This window comes from Sprattus sprattus (assembly GCF_963457725.1).
Source record: "Sprattus sprattus genome assembly, chromosome: 2".
Lineage (NCBI taxonomy): Eukaryota > Metazoa > Chordata > Actinopteri > Clupeiformes > Clupeidae > Sprattus > Sprattus sprattus.
The window spans coordinates 8,887,236-8,908,910 of NC_137921.1; the positions used below are offsets into that span (position 1 = coordinate 8,887,236).

A 21,675-nucleotide genomic window follows, 5' to 3' on the forward strand; every position below is an offset into this window, starting at 1 on the left:
TGAGTGAGACTGTGGATTGGTTGAATGGTTGCTTGGTGTGAAGGTGCAGCATATGTGGTGTTCACTTAGGCCTAATAGTGTGTAGCCTACACATTTTTTTTTGGTGTTTAATGATTGATTTAAGTATTGGTGATTGGGGTTGTGAGGTTTTCCCAGAAACCCATGATATGGGCTCCTGTTTTTTGGGGGGGGAGTGATGTGACGCCCCGGCTCTGCTATGCCGTTAGGGGTTACGCCTCTTCCTACCACTCTGTGGTTCTATATATTCATGTCAGCTTGTAATGCTATGTTCAACCTCTAGGAGGAACTGGTGAGCACAAGCTGTTGATGATGAGGGGCGGGGCTCCATGCCAATGGCCATCCCTATATACAGGGGCGGACTGGGACAAAAAATCGGCCCGGGCATTTTGAACCAGACCGGCCCACTAAATTCGATAACACACCTTTTTAATCTCGAATGTCTACACCAACCAGGCTTATAGCTAGCAGGGCGTCTGCCCTATAGTCTACTAAAAAACAAGAAGAAACGGGACGCCCTACTTTTAGGCAGGACGGCCTAAAGACGCCCTATTTTTCTCCCGTTTTACCTGTTAACTTCGCTGAATGTGATCAAAATTCACCGTTTCAGTCGCTTCAGTGCTTAGCGAAGTCTAGAATCATACATATGACCTGCCAATTAGAAAATACAAATAGCATTGCTGTATTCCCGCTACAACAACGTTACATCATGATTCCAACGAAACATTGATTCACGGGCTCGCAGAAGCTCCAGAAGACAGCTGTCTCACCGCACGTCACTGAACCTACTACTGTATGAGTTCAACAAGAGTTTGTGTGTTAAGGTGGTGGTCTTAATTAATCTAAATGCAATACACATCATACACTTTAAAGCTTTGTTCAGAATACGGAGGTATAAGATCGGTCGATATTTTCCATGAAAATAGCAACTGAAGAACCCCCTGTTCTCGTCTCCGAGAGGACAGGCTGTATTGCTCCCTTTTCTAGAAGGGAGTCTATTTCCTCCTGTAGGAAACGCGCTTGATGAGGTGACATTAACGTTTGAACTACGCCCCTGAACTTCGGGGGGGACGGGAAAACTGGAGTGTATAACGGGCTATCATAATTCGGTATCTGGACAAATTGGCATATTTTCGGAATACCAGGGTTTGGGAATACTGGGCTTTCGGAACAATTGACATGGCACCGCGCACCACTCAAACACACAACATAGAGTGTAGGCTAACGGCTGGCTGTTTCAGAGTACAGTAGGCTGAGGGCTAGCAACAGCTACAGACTTGTCTTGTATTTAGCTATGCAAACGAACTTGGCCATAGAACATAGGTTCTAAGTCAAACATATTTTAGAGACGTTTTAATTCATGATCAGTAAGCTTACCGTAGGTCGTTGTATCGTATCTCCCTGGCTGTAGCTACCAGCACTGTCATCCACGGGAGCTGATGGCAAAGTTTAGCTAAAGGTAGAAGGTGTTTGCTGATATGATTGGACGAGACCCTAGTCACTCAAGAAGACGGCCAATGGGCCGCAGACTAGCGTGCGCGTGTCAAGCATGTCAAGGCCATGGGCCACGCTGTTTACCGTCCTAATGCATTATGTAGGCAGGTCCAAATCGAAAGGGGTTTGTGTTGGGTCAGCCCAGGGGATGTGATTGGGCCAGCCCAGTGTCAGTAGGGCCGCTGATGAACTAATTTCGTGGGCCAGCCGGTCAGACCATTATATGGGGAAAAAAATAAAAAATTAAAATTCGGGACCATCGGCCCATATTGCACCCCGGCCCAGCGGGCAAACGCCCGGTATGCCCGATGGCCAGTCCGTCCCTGCCTATATAGAGGTGTCCCGGGAACCTCACACCAGAACTCTCTTCTGCTCTAGCTGGACGTTGGAGCGCTGGCAATGAAGGATTCTCATTGCTTTAATTATATGCATTACACATAGTCTTCCGTACTGACTAACATGACACTTTACTTTACCGTCCATCTCACTTACTGACTATTGTCTTGTTGTTGTTAATAAATGTTAATTGTTTAAAACGTACCCGACGGTGTCCTGTCGTCCCTGTGTTATGGCTACTCTGAGCTAAGTAGCCATCACACACAACATAATATGTTTATGAATTAAGGGTTAGTGTAAGGGTTCAAATGTAAATTAACTTCAATACATCAATAAAAATGAACATAAAATGTTATGAGTGGAAGTGTGTCACTGCTATGCAATTTCTCATATACATCTTATCATTTATCAACCAAGATGTGTATTTAAGCAATATAGCACGAGTGGGAGTGGGGTAGGTAAGGGATAATCCCACGGGTGGTGTTCGGCCGTAGCCACCGAAGCCGATTACACCCCACTCCCACGAGTGCTATATTGCTTTTATAAAACAATTCTACAGTCAACAAATTAACATTTGAACACGAAGTTATTGATTAAAAATGGTTTATTTTGCCGCAAAACAAAAAATAGTTCTATTGTCAACGTCTTGGTTTGGAATTTTCAGAATTTTGAATTACGTAATTTCCTGTATGTGTGAATATACTTGGCCATTAAAATAATTCTGATTCTCTGATTAGTCTGATAGTAATTTATGACTGCAAGCACCACAATTTCAGGTTACTGATCAAGAAGGGGTCATCAATAGTATTAATAGCCCTTTGTTCGTGCTGCCTGAATGTTCCAAACATCCAGAAAAACATGTCATTGCTACATTCTGCACGGATATCTATTACTATTTGCCTTCAGATGGGACACCAACCTCCTTGCTACCACACTAAAGGAGATTTTCCTTCTACATTAAGAACACTGATAGGTTGAAATTGGCCTATATTCAAAGCGTTCTTCTCCTTTGGAATGCAAATACCACCTGCCCAATGCCACTTTCACAGAGGAGTTTATTTGTTCTATTCAATCCTCACCATCCCCATAGATTTTTCAAAACAGGCACATGATGCAATTCCATTCTTTGACCTCAGAGGCCCTGGTCATCTAATTATAGATGACCTTAGCATGTGATTACATTTATACTCTGCTGTACACTTAAATCCTCCCCAAATTATTTTTTAAATCTTCGTCACTTTCCTTGACCTCAGGCCCCTCTGGCCATCTAACCTTTGGTTACGGAACAAAACAATGTACAGGAATGGTGGGAAACAAGTCTATTATGCTAAGCTGTTCATTGTTCATGTCTCTGTTTGTTTCAAACTGTTGTGCAATATTTCACATAAATCATATCTCAACTTACCCAGGCATCTTTTCCTGCAGAAGACGAAGACGATGATGACTACAGTTAGACAAACCAGTGCTATCACCGCCACTGCAACAACATGTTTCTGGCCTGGATAAGGTTCATAATCTAGGAGCACAAATCACAGAGGGTCAGACGTGTGCTAATATTCAATTTCATTTAATTTATATAGGCAAGGCATTGTGTCAACACTTCACACTGCCCAGGGCCTCAATGCTTCACACTGCCCAGGGCCTGAACCCCCCCCCCCCCCCCCCCCCCCCCCCCGGTCTAGATCTGGTGACAACTCACAACTAATGATGCAACTGGATTCACTCCATATCTAGTTGTGTGTGAACTGTTGTTGTTGAGGATCATTACCTAAAGGTATGTCCAACTTGTTGTCCAGGCTGAGATGCTCAGCCTTACAAGTGTACTGGTGGTTCTCTCTTAGTTCCTCTGAGCTGACCTCCAGGCTCTTCCTCATCTGGTAGGTTCCATCTCCGTTAGGTAGCAGCTCCCCTCCAGTGATCTGGTGGCTATCCAAAGGCTGGCCATCTCTGAGCAGGGTCAGGTTGATGTGACGGGGGTAAAACCCAGTGGCCAGACAAGTCACTTTCGCCCCACCAGAGTCTGGGAGGGCCTTCTGGAAGAGCCTGACTCTGGGTTTGACTGAGAAAGACATCATATTTTCAAAACATCACAAAAATCATGAATTTGTTAGTCTTGTTACATTCAGATTTAAAGACAGCCACGTATAAATGACAAGACATGCACATATCACATTACCTTTTCTCATTACATGTTTCCTGTTGATCTTAAGAAGTTTCTGAAGTGCTTGAATGCAGAAAGGGTCCAAAACATTGAGGAGTGTCGAGCTCCAGCGTGTTGACTGAAGAAACATCTTGTCAGAAATACTTAGAAGTATCTCATCTTCATTGTCTCCATTGAAAGACTCTTTGTATATTATCCTCCCAGGTGCACTATGGTCCTGTAAATCACAACCAAATATACTCTGGTGGGAGGTAATTCCTAAGAGAAGGTAAATAAGGAAACACAACATATATATTATCAAGCCATCAACACATCTAAGAATGCAAGCACAATTGTAATGTTTAATAAATATTTGTGCTTGAACTCTGAATGACTTGTGCAAAGAGGTAAACACCAACTTGGCATATTTCTGGTCAGCGACATGGAACATATCCTTTTCATTCATAGGTCCTCTTGGGAGAAGTTTTTGTTCAGTTAAGGAATAGTAAGCAACTGGAATATCATCCAACATCAGCACTGCGCTGAACTCGGGAAAAGGCGTGTCCCCTTTGATGAACGTGGTGAAGTAAAGCAATGAATGGGAACCTGTCAGAATAAAAGAGCTTCAATAATAAACCTGCCTTACACTTACACTAATTTACAGCTGACAAAACAGTGAGGTAATACAACTAAAGACTATATTTACTCTATTCATATTTACAGCAAGCAAGAAGAGGAATTTTCACTCTGCTGTTCCAATACATTTTGAAGACTAGTCCTACACAATATTTTCGTGAAGAAATCAGCCTGGTCATTTTAAAGAGTGTTGTATCTGCACTGCTGCCATGCTGTTTCAGTTCATTCTGGATGTTTAATTAAAAGGGGACGTTCCTTAATACTCGGTTAACGCTTAGGCTTACTTTATTTGCATAGGCCTGCGTTCCTTATCGCAGGAATCTGCGATATAACAACGGGACTTGACCTAGTGTCATGGACATGTTCGAAGAACTTATTCATTCACGCCGCTAGGCAGGGAGAAGTGCGCCGGGCTCTGGCCCCGCCCCCACTGGAGCCTATAAAACCCAAGGCACGCTCCTCCATTTTCCTTTTCACAATCTTCGCGTAAGATTAGGAAGTTCCAAGGACTATTCGACGCTCCATTCCAGACGGTCGTATTACTTGTTTCCAGTGGTGGACGAAGTAAACCAATTGTGTACTTGAGTAAAAGTACAGTTACATTGCATTGAATATTACTCAAGTAAAAGTAAAAGTATTCACCTCATTTTTTTACTTGAGTAGAAGTACAAAAGTATCTGCCTTCAAAAATACTTAAGTATTAAAAGTAAAAGTATTTTTTTTTTAACTGTCACATCAAAACCCCTACTTGAACAGGTGAACAATGCTTTACATTTGCCTAATCAAACCTAAAATACTCAAAACTATGTTATCTTTAAGTAAGACCAAGTGGTTTTGAAGCAACAACACAAAAAGCATTCCTTCAAGTTTCATTATTTTATTTTCCATTAATTTCACTTGTCATAAACAGAGTAGTCATAGGAATGAATTGCGAAGTTCACTTCGCTTGGCCATGAATTCGACTGTGTCCCCGGCGTTAACGTTTGGTGAGGGAGGCTGTATTAAACTGGCACTTAGCAGCTCCACAGATAATTTGGGTGCTAGCATATTGCTTTGGATAAAAGCACCTGTTAATGTAATGTATTTCAATGTAATATAATCAACCGGGGCATATTTATAACCACTCTGTTAGTAGTAGTCATGTAATGGCGAACTTACATTGATGTGCTTTTTTAAATGTGATGGCGAATTCCAGAAAGCCGACAGCGTAGTGTTCTTAATGCAGAGGCGACACTTGAAGTAATAGGACTCTTTTTTTCTTTTCGATGAATTCAAACAATTCGGCTAAATAAGGCCAGGGGTGTTGGGCACCAACTTCTGTTTCATCCGATGATGCTGCAGTCAGCTCCTCAGCTATTTACCTGACAAATAATATTAATAATCTCTAGGAGTAAGAACTCTCAATGACCACAAGCACGTAGGCTACACCACCTTGTGCTTCCAGCTCCAGCGTGATTTAGCAATTCTTCAATCAGGACGACACCTGTTGTTAACTTCAGCAGATAATCGCGCGCTGGGCGCTGCCGCTGATTGGTTATAGTCGCGATACACTTTGACCTTTTGGTATGTTATTAAAAATAAAAAAGGAACGAGTAAGGAACGATTGTTTCTGTAAATGTAAAGAAGTGAAAAGTAATAATTTTCGCTTTAAATGTAGTGAAGTAAAAGTATAAAGTCTTACCAAATAAATGTACTTGAGTAAAGTACAGATACATGGAAATGTTACTTAAGTACAGTAACGAATTACATGTACTTCGTTACTGTCCACCACTGCTTGTTTCTATTTTAAACTTAACTCGATATGAGCTGGTGAGTTAAAGGTTCTCTAACCTTCACTACCTCAAGAGTGCTACAAGTTCGATTCGTCGTACAGAAAGTTGAGTTTCACTGTCTAACTTGTAAGGCTGGCCGGTCTCTGACTAGCCTGCTAGCGTGGTTTGATAGCCTGCTAGCTTGGTTGGCTAGCCTACTAGCATGGGGCTAGCTTGGGTTGCTAACCTCTGGTTTACGGTGATAGTGTGCTCTTTTAATCTTTCTTGTGTTTCAGATATGTCGCACCAAGCATACCCTGACGGTGGTCATGCTTGGCAGAAGGGCAACCGCTGCTGGAGGCAGCTTGAGCGGTGACGCCCCGGTGTGACATTTGTGTGGCTATGTCTATAGCCAGGGCCCAGAGGCGTCTCGCGTTATGAGAATGCACCGACGTAGGAGGGGGTGGGTCCAGCGCCGACCAGGGAGCGTTCCCCGGTAGGGCTGGGCGTCCCTCCGGCCCCAGGCAGTTCAGCGTCCGGTAGCCACCCTGGGGTGACAGCCGGTCGCGACTGCCCTCTTGGTCGCCCAAGACCCTGAGATAGTGGCGCTACCCTCCGGTTTTTCCCGCTCTCTCCGGAGCACATAAACCACTAAGTCGGAAAGTCTGCTCGACTACTCCGACGAACAGGCCTCAGGAGAGGAGGCGAGTATGGAGCTGGACCGGTGCCGCGGGCTTCCCCGGTTACATCCACTAAGCATACCTCGGTCTCCCTCGCCCGGCCACGCGGGTGGTCAGGCATAGGCTTGCTCTGGTGGAGATAGCCTATTAGCGGCTGGGCAGGCAACGTGTTCTACGAGCACGGCTGCGCTGCTACAGCGCTAGCAGGCGAAGCTCCTGACAGAGCTGGCAGCATCGCTGGGTAGCAGTCAGGAGATCCGTCCCGAACGGATCTCTCACTGCGTCTCACGCGCTGCAACTCTCAGACTCTGGGGAGAGTCATGGGAGCGAGCGTGGCAAGCCAAATTGAGGAGGAGCAAAAGAACGAGGAGGCATTGCAGGTTTGGATGCCTCGCTCAAGCAGCTCCGAGCCCCCGCAGTCATCGGGACAGCGAACCCCGAGTGCGGGGCATGAGAAGTGAGTTCCGCTCACCCACACCTCGGCAAAGGTGAAGGCGGGAATCGAAATCAGTTCTTGCCCGCTTCGCAGCCGTAAGCGCAGCAGCTAGCTTGCTCCACGCAGGGCGCTACCCTCACGGGACGACAGCGCACTGCTGGTCGTGGCAAGGGCCACAACAAACACCCCGCCACCTGAAATTCGGTCGTTGACCACGAAGCGGGGTGAGGTGGATCCATGGCCACCAAGGAAAACGACACGTTGCTCACAGGCAGAGCTCATGTCAAGCACCGTAAAAGTATTCCACCAAGCACCACATTCCCACATGAGTGTCATGACCACTGCCCCTGTGGGCCAGACATAATGCATGCTTGTGTAACTTCCCTCACGGTGTTCGTACGCCCAATTGTATTCGTACACTATGCGGGGGACACCCCAGATCTAGCCACCCCAGAGCTCTCCCTAGGCAGAGCGGTGGCAGGTCTAGAACTATTGAATAATGAGCGGGCCTAGGTCCCGACCAATTCTACTTGAAACCCAGCTTGGCAAGCTGCGCGGACAGTTGGCTCACATTAACAGCGTCACTGTGGGTGTTTAATACAATAACAGTGGGTTACGTACAGCAGTTCACCCGCCCCCTCCGAGGTTCGGCGGTGTGACCCGCTCAGTTCAGAGGTTTGCATTTGCTCCACTCAGTCAGCGGTGGTGCAAGCCTGCCATCTAGTGGTAGTACACTTGCATCGACCCGACCTGTTAATACAGAGGCAAGGGCGCTGGGTGCCTCTGAGCTATCTATGCACGGACACTTCATCATCCCCAAGACGGATAGAAGTGGTCGTCTAGTACTAGATCGACGTAAAATGAACAGAGCACTTAATAAATTGAAGTTCAGGATACTGACCCCACGCACGCTCGTTCAGTTCATACAACCAAACGATTGGTTTGTGTCGCTAAGATCTAAAGCAGGCATATTTTCATATACCGGCTCGCCACAGACATCGGAGATTCTGAGGGTTGCATTCGGAGGAACTGCATGCCAATTTCGTGTTCCCCCGTTCGGCCTGTCTTGGCTGCGTATTCACGAAATGCGCAGAGGCAGCCATCGCTACGTAGAGAGAGGGAGGAATACGCTTTCCCCCTTGTCTCTATGGCTGGTTAACATGTGCCCACTCAAAGTCAGCGGTGGTGCAAGACTGCCATCTAGTGGTAGCACACTTGCATCGACTCGCCTCGTTAGAAAAAAACAGAAGCGAAAGCGCTCCGTACATATACATTGCGCTACATTCCTGGGCGTGGTACTAGACTCTACCTCAATGAAGGTCAGTCTGTCCCCAGCGGGAATAAAAGCCATCCAATCAGGCACACGCCGGTTCAAGCGAACACAGGCGGTAACGTCCCTCTGCCTTCAAAGGCTACTATGGATGATGGCATCAGCCGCGGTAGCGCTGCCTTGAGGGCTATTACGCATGCGGCCATGTCAAATATGGTACCTCTCCCTGAAGCTCAGCTCCACTGAGGACAGTTACGGTAAGCTGGAGGTGAAGCCAGACGCATGATAGAGGGTCATCATGCGCGTATAAGAACGGACAACACCTCCGCTATGGCATATATAAACTGCCAAAGAGGGTTCGTTCTCAATTACTGTTTCAATGGGCGAACCGCCTACTCCGTGGACAGCGGCGTATTTCCCCCTGATCAGAGCAGTAACATGCCAGGCCTGCTCAACTGCAGAGCAGACCTGTTATCAAGAGGCAACCCCCGGGCGGCAGACAGGTGCCTGCACCCTCAGGTGATAGAACTGATATGGCAACGCTTTTACAAAGCAGAGGTGGACCTGTTTGCCAACAGGGAGAACACCTGTTGCCCACTGTGGTTCTAGCTGGGGCCGACAGCCCCCGATTAAGCATAGACGCGCTAAGCAATGGCTGAGCTTACGTCTAAATGCGTTTTTCCCCCAGAGCTGTGGCAGCTCAGAGTTGTCACCTGAAAGGCATAGGCTCCTAGCCCCAGGTTCATCTGACTCAGTGGTGGCAACGATACAGAGCACACGGACCGCTTCGACCCGGTCTCTATATACGTTAAAATGACGCAGTTTCGAGAGGTGGTGTGTTGCGCGTCAATATGATCCTATCAACTGCGTGCTGGGCGTCATTCTAGAATTTCGCCAGCAGTTATTTGAGGAGGGGAAGGCTGCTTCCACTCCCAAGGTTTACCTAGCAGCCATCTACGCCGGCCACGCAGGTATTTATAATAAACCCCCGGGCTATCATCCACCAGCGCGGCTGGTGTGAGACGTATCAGAGTGCCGGGCAGGCACCCGGTGCCGCCATGGGATTTACTGATGGTGTTACGTGCTCTGACAGGGCCTCCATTGTGCCCCTATAGACAGCGGACATAAAATGTGTTTCGTTGAATACGGCGCTGTTGCTGGCACTTCTGTCAGCAAAGCGCGTTGGTGACATGCACGCCCTGTCCGTCAGTCCATCGTGCCTTCAGTTCTCGATCGCTGGGGACAAGACAGGGATGATAGCCTACATAATGCTGCATACACACCTAAGGTGGTAGCAGCACCATCATGGGATTTACTGATGGTGTTACGTGCTCTGACAGGGCCTCCATTGTGCCCCTATAGACAGCGGACATAAAATGTGTTTCGTTCAATACGGCGCTGTTGCTGGCACTTGTGTCAGCAAAGCACGTTGGTGACAGGCACGCCCTGTCCGTCAGTCCATCGTGCCTTCAGTTCTCGATCGCTGGGGACAAGACAGGGATGATAGCCTACCTAATGCTGCATACACACCTAAGGTGGAAGCAGCACCGTTTCGTAATCAGGTAATTGAGTTGGCAGTGTTCTCACCTCCTCTGTTGCTTCGGCAGAGGAGGAGCGTTTGAATACGCTGTGTCCGGTGCGCGCTCTCCGTTGTTGGAGCGCACCAAGACGTTCCGACGATCAGATCAGCTGTTTTTGTGCTTCGGGGCACGGGAAAAAGGCAGACCTCTGTCTAAACCGAGCCTCTATCGTTGGATAGTATACAAGTCTTCGTGCACACTCGACGCGTCGGGTTGTCTTCTTCCTGAGCCTTGTTAAAAGGCGTCTCAGGGGAAGAGATATATGAGGCAGCAAGCTGGAGTTCTCGCCACACTTTCATTAGATTCTATATGTTAGATGGGGCTGAGACCAATTTTTTTGTTACAATGCGTTCTGCAGCCAAGCGATCTCCGAATCGCCAGAGCCTAGGAATAACTAAATAGTACAGGTGCTCATCAGCTCTTACGCTGTAAAAGGCAGTGAACAGAGCCCTTAACATTGACAGTTTAGTTGATGTTAGAAAGTGCTCTACAGGATGGCGATCTCCAAATCCCCAGACCCGGAGGAGAGTTACAAGTTTTATGTGTTCGTCAGCTTCTACGTGGTAGAATGCAGTGAACAAAGACCTAAACGGTGACCGTTTAGTGGTGTATTAAAAATAACTCTAGGCTTACGATCTCCGAATCTCCAGAGCCTGAAGAGAGTTACGAGTTGTATGTGTTTGCCAGATTCTACGAGGTAGAATACAGTGAACAAAGCCCTAAACGTTGACAGTTTAGTGGTCTTTTAAGAAATAACTCTGAAGGCCGACGATCTCCGTATCTCCAGAGCCTGCGGAGAGTTACGAGTTTTATGTGTTTGTCAGCTTCTACGTGGTAGAATGCAGTGAACAAAGCCCTAAACGTTGACAGTTTAGTGGCTATTAAAAATAACTCTCGATCTCCGAATCTCCAGAACCTGAGGAGAGTGTTTTGTGTTCATCGGCCCTATTGAAGGAGTGCCATGAACAAGATACTAAACGTGAGAAGGTTTAGTAAGATATGTGTTCATCAGCCTCGGCTTGGCTAACGCAATGAACTAATTAATGGGTAATCCTATGAACAGGGAGATCGGTGATCCCCTTGGCATATGTGCACATTGAGAACCTAGCGTTCACAAGCACGGGTAAGGCCCTATGAACGTTCACCACCAGCTGCTGTATGAACCTCCGTGAGGGCAAAGCATAATAAAGTTGGGGTGATATGGCAATCACTGTATTTACACGCGCTAATGGAAACTGTCCCGTTGTTATATCGCAGATTCCTGCGATAAGGAACGTCTCGGTTACTTACGTAACCTTGGTTCCTTAAGCACGGAACAAGATATAACGATAGTTGCGTGATACAGTGTTTTTTCTTCTTTTGGGTGGGTGTTTCGACGCTCAGATTTTGATCCAAGGAAAATGGAGAAGCGCGCCTTGGGTTTTATAGGCTCCAGTGGGGGCGGGGCCAGAGCCCGGCGCACTTCTCCCTGCCTAGCGGCGTGAATGAATAAGTTCTTCGAACATGTCCATGACACTAGGTCAAGTCCCGTTGTTATATCTTGTTCCGTGCTTAAGGAACCGAGGTTACGTAAGTAACCGAGACGTTTCGTCTCACCCTTAAAAAATCTGGCTATATATATTGAATTGTAATAATCTGGGATCTAGATTTAAACTTGACATTTACATTTACATTTAGTCATTTAGCAGACGCTTTTGTCCAAAGCGACGTACAAGGGAGAGAACAATCAAGCTAAGAGCATTAAAAACCTTGTGTAACAATAAATACTGCTTATTTTTTTCAAAAAAATAGAAAACGACATAGAAAGAATAAAAAGAAGTGCGGGCCTGTTACTGCTTAAGTGCAGGTTAAGCCAAGGTACCAGTAAGGAAGGGAGGTGCTCTCTGAAGAGTTGGGTCTTCAAGAGCTTCTTGAAGGTAGAGAGGGACGCCCCTGCTCTGGTAGTGCTAGGCAGGTCGTTCCACCAACGTGGAACTACAACTGAGAATAGTCTGGATTGCGTTGCTTGCACCGGGGGCAGTGCCAGACGACGCTCACTGGATGACTGGATGATAAAGCTGACGTAAAGCCACGTTCACTTTCAATTCACTTGAGACAGGTTATTCATAATATGCTTACCTCTGTTTGGGCTGCACATCGAGTATGAAACAGACAAAATATATAGAACAAGGATGATTTCTCTCATGTTCATATTCACTTGCCGTCCTTCTCTGTCTTCTGGCCATGTCTGCTTGAAACCGAGCTTGGGTGGTAATAGAAGTAGTATGCAAAGGTGTGTCGCCTCCGTCTTCACTTTCTGCCTCTCCTCCCACAGTGTCTTTCAACAGCCTAGTTGAATAACACATTGCCTGGTGTAGACATCATGTAGTATTTCCCGTTCTTAGTTTTGTAGCCTAACAGGTATTTAGGCATGAGGTCACTATCGGGGATGAGGAAACATTATCTTTAAATAAAACATCCCACATCCAACAACTTAAAACAAAAAGCTTGTGTAGGACTATCATGTTACTCAAAGAGCCTCCGCAGTGATTTTAGAATACATCAAGTTTGTTTATTGATTTTTCAATGACTAAGCCTGCTGACACTCTAGTAATCAAAACACATAATTTCCTTAATTCTGCGAAGTTACTATTGCTATGGCTGCTTTGGTGATTTTTAAAACCAGTATTTATTGTGTATGTTTATTGACTTCATTATTTATAATTTAGTTTTGTGTGGTGAACATGATTTTGTTAGCACATATACCATAAAGCAGATCATTAGTGTGACCTTATGGTGTGGGAAAGCCCTATTTTGTATGAAATGCTTCCCCCTACAGGATTTACATGAGTTGACACCATGCGTCACTTCATTACTGTAATAGTTCAAATGTGTATTATGGGAATCTGCCTCTCCCACATACTTTGTACACTTGTGCATCTGTAAGCAGTCAGTCAGTAGTGGAACACACAGATTCATGTTGTTTATTAAAGGATTGTGTACTACTTATCTGACCACCCTTAGCATTGGAAATGTTTTACAAGGTTTTTTTGAGAACAGATTATTTTTATATTGTATTGGCATGGCATATATTATGTTGTATTGTCATGGTAAATGATAACAAACCCACTTGCTGAGCTGTAGTCAGCCAGAGAGGCAAGTTCTGATTTTATCAAAACCACAAGGAAAATGATCATTGTGTTAACATGAGACAGAGGAACACCTGCGTTTGACCTAGCTGAAGCTCTGACCTGGATGACCATTAGCATCTGAACCCCTTCCCCCCAGCGCCCTTCTTGCAACGACTTCCTGTTTAGAATATTTTATGCTACTTTTCTGTCCGATACCAATAAGTATCAGAATTTTTGAGTATAACCATGGCATTGGAAATATTTTAAGATGTTTCTAGAACAGACCATTCTTACATCTCGTCCACACAAGCTGTGATTTAACAGATTAGAACCATGGACTGCTCATTAAGCACCCCAGAGAACCCTGGACATTTAGACAGCAACATTCTTCATTTGCTTTGACCCGTTTATTCACATCACACATTAGCCTACATCCAGGGAATGACACCATACAAAGAAATATCATAGAAATTGAATCAAAGACATTTTATTGATCAATAATAAAGTACCATAGAAGTTAAATTGAAAACATTTTGTTGATCAATAATAAGAAGTACCATAGAAGTTAAATTGAAATAATTTTGTTGATCAATAATATGAAGTACCATAGAAGTTAAATTGAAATAATTTTGTTGATCAGTATTGCTATTGTACTATTGTTATATGGCCACTTGGGTCTATGTATCCAAAGGTGCCCATAAATGACACGCCCATTTTATTTGCCCAACAAGTTCACCTTTTCTTACCCAGTGTCTTTACATCAGTTAAAAACGCTATCCAGGATGTCAACTCAGAAGGATGTAAAGACACTTTAGTGGTAATCTGATTTTCTTGCAAAGGCCCCATTAATATTGAATAAGGCACTTTTTTCAGCATGAGACGTTTCTGGTAGCCAAAGTGTTCAGTAAAAGAAACCTTTTAAACAATTTCTCCCATAACATGAAGAATATAGCCATCAACCATAAAGGCTACAATTAAAAGAGATCAAATTGATAATGAAACCCACAGCATTTAAAAGACCACAGATTTTCTTTCTTTCTCTCCTGGCTCATAACCTGTATTCTCATGTTTCATTGCGCCTGATCCTGAGCTTCTCTGAGCTTCTCACTCCATTCAAAGGTCACAGCTTACTTGAGAAGAGAATCTCTGTCATGCTCTTTCCTTTTCTTTCCTTTCAACACTGCAGTAACCCATGCAGTGGCGGTTCTACATGGAATAACGCCCCGGGCGAGACCCCCTCCGAGCGCCCCCCCCCCCCCCCCCCCCCCTCCCCCCCGGATTTTTTCATATAAATATATATACAGTGGTGGCCAAAATTATTAGAACACCTTACAGATCTGAGAATATTGACCTTTTTTTTGTCTCCGAAACATTATTTAATTTCATAATGTAAATGAAACATGCAGATGGTTGTTCTGAGCACAACAAATATCAGATGAAGTGATTCCTACTGTTTTTATCCACTTTTAACTCTAATATTTGGTACGCCCACCTTTGGCAGCAATTACAGCAGCACATCTCTCTGGCATAGAGTCAATATATTTCTTGAGAACTTCAACACTAATGTTATCCGATGCATTCTGCAACTCAAGCTAAAGGCTTTCCTTTGAATGTACACTAGATCTGTCCAGTTTAATTTCCAACTCGCCCCAAATTTGCTTGATGGGTTTGAGGTTCGGACTTTGAGGGGGCCGGTCCATAATTTTCAATGTTCCAGAGGATTCCTTCTGCCACAGGTCGTACTGGCAATAGTTACAAGAATGTTTAGGGTCCTTGTCCATAATACTACCCCCCCTTGGTCCTTGTCCATAATACTACCCCCTCCTTGTCTAACTGTTGGCTAGAGACACTCATTTTTATATCTCTCCCCCTCACTTTGTTAAAAATACACTCTTCGCTTGTTGCCAAACTATTCAAACCTGGACTCATCAGTCCACAACACTTTATACCAATCTTTCTTTGTCCATTTCTTGTGTACTTTTGCAAATTTCAGGTGTTTCACTCTATTTTTCTCTTTTGGTAATGTTTCTGTGCTGCTATTCTGCCAAAAAGTTATTTTTCTCACAGCTTCCGACGCACAGTTCTTGGGAACACTATTGAACCATTAGCCATTGTGTTGTTGATCTCGTCACCAATTCTCGTGAAGTCTTTCTTCAGTCCTCAAGACTGAGAATTCTGAGATGCTTCACTTCACACAGTTTATTTTTTCAGCCTCTCCCATTTCTTGGGAACACTATTGAACCATTAGCCATTGTGGTGTTGAGCTCGTCACCAATTCTCGTGAAGTCTTTCTTCTGTCCTTAAGACTGAGAATTCTGAGATGCTTCACTTCACACAGTTTATTTTTTCAGCCTCTCCCATTTCGGTTCTGGTGGCATGGCATTCTAAAGTGTATCTTACAGTGCTTGGACTGAATGTCAAGTCCTTGGCTATGCGGCAGTAGCTTCAGCCAGCATCAAAAAGGGCCTTTATTCGAACCCGTTGCTCACTCATTAGCTCATTCTTCACTTTAGCCATGTTCAAAGAGCAACATTTGCTTTAAGACTGCCTCTAGAGGCTTTGAATCTAAAACAATAGGTGGTGTGGCCTCAGTGACAAACCCCTTATGTTACCAATCACTTAATGCGGGAGATAGGCCTTGTACATTCAAAAGAATCACGGGCTGTGTCCTAAGACTCTTGCATCACCATCAATTTAACCACGACCACACCTGACAATGATAAAACAAGTAATTTGGCTTCTTCTGTGACATTGACAGTGAAATAGGGCTAGTTTGTTTTTGTACGGAAATTGACCTTAATCTACTTATGATAGCTCTATTCTATGGTTTATAGAGCATAATGATGACTTTGTAGGTATTTCATTAGTTTTAAGGGTATTTTAATGGCCAATTCAACAAAAACAACTGAAACCTCTTAAATATGCCTAGTGTTCTAATAATTTTGGCCACCACTGTATATATAACTTTTTTTATTATTATAACTAAATAAATACACAAATTGCACAAATCCCTTTATAGAACGTTAAATAACACACTTAAGGGAATCAATGGGAATAAACATGCCCTTATACCTACAAATATATGTCATTGGACGCTATATAAACCTATCTTTCAGGGAGGAACAATTAGCTGCTTGGTTACTGCCTAGAATTCTATGCATGCCACACTTCAGCTTATGACTGGTAAACTAAAATTTGTCACGAAATAGAGTTGTAGCAAATGTCAAATGTTCCGTCTTTGAAACTGCCTAGAGAAGATATGAACATTCCGTTGGCTAATTACACGGCCCAACGTCAACCCAACTGATGGAAATAAATAATAACTGAACGTGTAACAGTTTTGTTGCGGAGCACAATCTTATCGTGAAATTAGATCTCGTGTTTGTTGAGCTAAAACCGAACTATTGTTGTATAATCATGGGCAGTAGAATAGCAGGCTAACACATGTAGGCTAAGAGTTATACCACCAATTAACATTAGCCCTTCATCATGACGTGGATACCGTAATCATACAGAGAGAACATAGTGGCATACCTTTATGTTTTGCTCGTTTCTCCTCTTCTTCTTTTCTTTCGAAATAGGGCGCCTGACGGTTTGGGCCATTACCTATCCATCTTTGTGCTTATTTTTCCCCATCCCCTGTCACTCGTACAGAAGTTAAGACTAAACCAATTCACCTAGCCCTTGGTGACACATAATCGTTCAGTATTACCTATTTGTATAAGCCATTTCACACAATTCAGAAAAACTAAAAACGTGCAGGAATTATAGGCCTGTAATTATAATATTATGAATGTGCGTTTTTTGCAAGGAAGTCGAGGTGTGACTGACTTGCGCCCACTATTTGTATTAGAGTATTGCTCTATAGCCTACAGTGGATCCCCCCGTCCCCCCACTTGTCTGTTCCAAGGTGAACTTTTCCCCCGCGCTCCCTCCCCTTCCCCGTTTTCACACATAGATGTCATCTTCTTATTAGCAAGCAGGGGCGCAAGCAGGAGCGCCTGCAGCCGCAGGGGGCGCCAATTCGCCAATTCCCCAAACAGTGATATGATAGATAATAGAAAACCGCTTCGCAGCCCAGATTATTATTTATTTATTTACTTGGTCGTTCCGCCCCCCACGTGGCTTGAAAAAGTGCCGCCCCGGGCCACCGCGTCTAAAACCGCCACTGAACCCATGGATGGGTGCAGTCTTGCTGAGGATGGCATGGCATGATAGAGACTCCCATGCTCCTCTCTGTACCAGCTCAGCAAACTCAATTTTTGAAAGGGCTTGTTTTTTCTTCTTCCTCTTCATTCTCCCTCTTCTCATCACCTGACACCAGAAATCATCATCATTAGTGACATTGATATGTTATACACACACACACCAAAACTAAAGTCAGCTTCTTTACCTGAGTTAGTTTAGTTGACACTGTTAAAGATGTTGTGCTATTGGTTAGGGACTCCCCACAGTGACCCTCCTTCTCACTGTCACATGCAAGTACTCACAGCCAGCAACCAAGCTAATCACTATGACAACTGCCCACATTTCCTTTATCAGTGTTTTGTTGCATAAGGCCCACAACACCTCCAGTGGGCTCTACAGTGGCGTCACCCACCCCCTCACCTTACTCATGACGGGTTAGAACACATGCCACTACCAGAGACAACAACAGACCCATCTCAAGATACACCTCAAAAAGTTTCACATATCTCAGTTATAGTTCAGGTTAATTCATGATCCCGAGTAGTCTGTGCGCTATAACCAGCCATAACTACAGGCTCACTTTTTCAGCAGCCTCAGACAACTCCATTAAAGCTCCTTTGAGAGACCTTCCTCAAGAACCAAAATCCAACAGAAGTGTTGTGGTTGATTTAGCTACAAAGCCTCTAACTCCTGTCTCCACTGGTCTTGTGTGTGCCAGCTGCATGATGCCCACCATTCTGTGCAGGTGTGCTGGGTCCTCCTCCCGCTGGAGCAGGGGTACTCATATCCTGTGGTGTTTGGTGCTCAACCTGCCTCTGTACTCCTCCACTCCTCAAGCGTCTGTTGTTGGCTATCAGATCATAAAGATAATTAAGATTAATGGTATAGTTTATATGGGATTATATTCCTCCAATCATTAGAATTGATAAATGCATGACAAATACCTCAACCTAAAACCTCAAAACGGAACAAAACCATGTGCGGGAATGCTGGGAAACAAGTCTATTATGCTAAATTGTTCCTCATTCCTTGTTCCTTGTTCATTGGTCATTGCTAATGTCTCTGTCTGTCAAACTGTTGTGCAACCATAAATAATATCTCAACTTACCAATGCATCTTTTCCTGCAGAAGACGAAGACGATGATGACTACAGTTAGACAAACCAGTGCTATCACCACCACTGGGACAACATGCTTCCGGCCTGGACGAGGTTCATAATCTAGGAGCACAGAATCACAAAGGGTCAGACATGTGCTAATCCATACAATTGTATTTATATAGCACCAAATCAAATACCCCCCCCCCCCCCCCCCCCCCAATACAACTACTGGAGTAGACCAACCAAGCTACAAGAACAGACCTGAACCACTTTACATGGTGTGGGGACAATCTAGATCTGGTGACAACTCACAACTAATGATGCAACTGGGTTCAGTTGAGAATCATTACCTAAAGGTATGTCCAACTTGTTGTCCAGGCTGAAATGCTCAGCCTTACACGTGTACTGGTGGTTCTCTCTTAGTTCCTCTGAGCTGACCTCTAGGCTCTTCCTCATCTGGTAGGTTCTATCTCCGTTAGGTAGCAGTTCCCCTCCAGTGATCTGGTGGCTATCCAAAGGCTGTCCATCTCTGAGCAGGGTCAGGTTGATGTGACGGGGGTAAAACCCAGTGGCCAGACAAGTCACTTTCATCCCACCAGAGTCTGGAAGGTCCTTCTGGAAGAGCCTGACTCTGGGTTTGACTGAGTAAGACATAATATTTATTTATCATATTTATTTATCAAAAATATCATGAATTTGTGTCATGTGTTATTTATCATAGTGTTGTTACATTCAATTTTAAAGTCATAATGTTTATCAACACCAACGTATAAATTATATATGACATGCACATAACACATTACCTTTTCTCATTACATGTTTTCTGTTGATCTTGAGAAGTTTCTGAAGTGCTTCAATGCATAAAGGCTCAAAAACATTGGCGATTAACGATCTCCAGTAATTTGACGTAAGAGCATTCCAGTCTCCAGGCCATCGAAACACTGATTGAAAGGTGTTGTCAGAAATCCTTATAAGTGCCTCATCCCCCATGTCTCCATTATAATACTCTTTATATATCAGCCTCCCAGGTGCATTATGGTCTAGTAAATCACAACCAAATATACTCTGGTGGGAGGGAATTCCTAAGAGAAGGTAAATAAGGAAACACAACATACAGTGAATAATCATCAACACATCTAAGAACACAAGCACAATATCACAAACCTCTGGAACACTTCAGACAGTCAGTGCTTACCATGTGTGTTATTGTAATTATGAATATATCTATCTGCTTTATGTCTGATATCGTTGTGCATACTGGTTAACACAGAAATGGCATTTCTCTGGTCAGTGGGATCGGAAATGTCCTCTTCATTCATAGGTCCTCTTGGGAGAAGTTTTTGTTCATTTAAGGAATAGTAAGCAAGTGGAATATAATCCAGCATCAGCACTGCGCTGAACTCGGGAAAAGGTGTGTCCCCTTTGATGTACGTGGCGAAGTAGAGCAATGAATGGTAACCTGTCAGAATAAAAGACCTTTAATAATAAACCTGCCAAGTCCTTACACTTTACACTAATTTACAGCTGACAAAACAATAAGGTGTTAAAACGGATTATATTTACTCTATTCAGGCAAGCAAGAAGAGGAATTTTCTCTCTGCTATTCCAATACATTTGAATGGCTAGTCCTACACAATATTTTCTTGAAGAAATCAGCCTGGTCATTTTAAAGAGTGTTGTATCTTCACTGCTGCCATGCTGTTTCAGTCCATTCTGAATGTTTGATTTAAAGGTCATGTTCCTTAATACTCGGTTAACGCTTAGGCTTACTTTATTCGCATAGGCCTGCGTTTCGTCACACCCTTAAAAAACCTGGCAATATTTATTTAATTGTAATTATTTGGGATCTAGATTTAAATTTGACAGATTATAAAGACTAAAAGCCACGTTCACTTTCGATTCACTTCAGACAGGTTATTCATAATATGCTTACCTCTGTCTGGGCTGCACATCGAGTACGAAACAGACAAAATATAAAGAACAAGGATGATTCCTCTCATGTTCATATTCACTTGCCGTCCTTTTCTGTCTTCCGACCATGTCTGCTTGAAACCAAGCTTGGGTGGTAATAGAAGTAGTATGCAAAGGTGTGTCGCCTCCGTCTTCACTTTCTGCCTGTCCAACCACAGTGTCTTCCAAAAGCCTAGTTGAATAACACATTGCCTGGTGTAGACATCATGTAGTATTTCCAGTTCTTAGTTTTATTACCTAACAGGTATTCAGGCATGAGGTCACTGTCGGGGATGAGGAAACATTATCTTAAAACATCCCACATCCAACAACTTAAAAGAAAAAGCTTGTGTAAGACTATCATGTTACTCAAAGAGCCTCCAAGTGATTTTAGGATAAATGTTTGTTTATTGATTTTTCAATTACTAAGCCTAGTGACACTCTAGTAATCAAAACACATAATGTCCTTAACTTAGTTGCTATTGCTGCTTTGGTGATTTTTAAAACCAGTGTTAATTGACTTCATTATTTTTAATTTAGTTTTGTGTAGTGGTTAAACATGATATTGTTAGCACATAAAGTATAATAAAGCTTATTATTAGTGTGACCTTATGGTGTGGGGAAGCCCTATTTTGTATGAAATGCTTCCCCCTAGAGGATTTACAAGAGTTGACACGATGCGTCACTTCATCTATTCAAATGTGTATTATGGGAATCTGGCTCTCCCACATACTGTGTTAAAAGCCCAACACACTTGTGCATCTGTAAGCAGTCAGTCAGTAGTGGAACACACAGATTCATGTTGTTTATTAAAGGATTGTGTACTACCTATCTGACCACCCTTAGCATTGTTTTTTTTGAGAACAGATTATTTTTATATTGTATTGGCATGGCATATTATGTTGTATTGTCATGGTAAATGATAACAAACCCACTTGCTGAGCTGTAGTCAGCCAGAGAGGCAAGTTCTGCTTGAATCAAAACCAC

At 43.8% G+C, this 21,675-nt stretch overlaps 2 protein-coding genes across 2 annotated transcripts in view; both read right to left on the minus strand.

The window, feature by feature from the left end:
* Positions 1 to 21,675, minus strand: part of LOC308380648 (major histocompatibility complex class I-related gene protein-like) — a gene marked incomplete at both ends in the record, with an annotated part of 47,471 nt that overhangs the window by 18,423 nt on the left and 7,373 nt on the right. The window contains 3 exons of the mRNA XM_080858055.1: positions 3,254 to 3,364; positions 3,617 to 3,907; positions 4,025 to 4,594. Of these exons, the coding sequence (XP_080714181.1) occupies positions 3,254 to 3,364; positions 3,617 to 3,907; positions 4,025 to 4,594 (972 nt within the window). The remainder of the gene's footprint in view (positions 1 to 3,253; positions 3,365 to 3,616; positions 3,908 to 4,024; positions 4,595 to 21,675) is intronic.
* On the minus strand, positions 7,600 to 20,744 carry LOC308360786 (major histocompatibility complex class I-related gene protein-like; the record flags this gene model as incomplete). The annotated part of the gene is made up of 6 exons (XM_080832914.1): positions 7,600 to 7,838; positions 18,748 to 18,858; positions 19,089 to 19,379; positions 19,542 to 19,820; positions 19,934 to 20,197; positions 20,672 to 20,744. 6 exons carry the CDS (start codon positions 20,742 to 20,744, stop codon positions 7,600 to 7,602), a joined length of 1,257 nt encoding a protein of 418 aa, XP_080689040.1.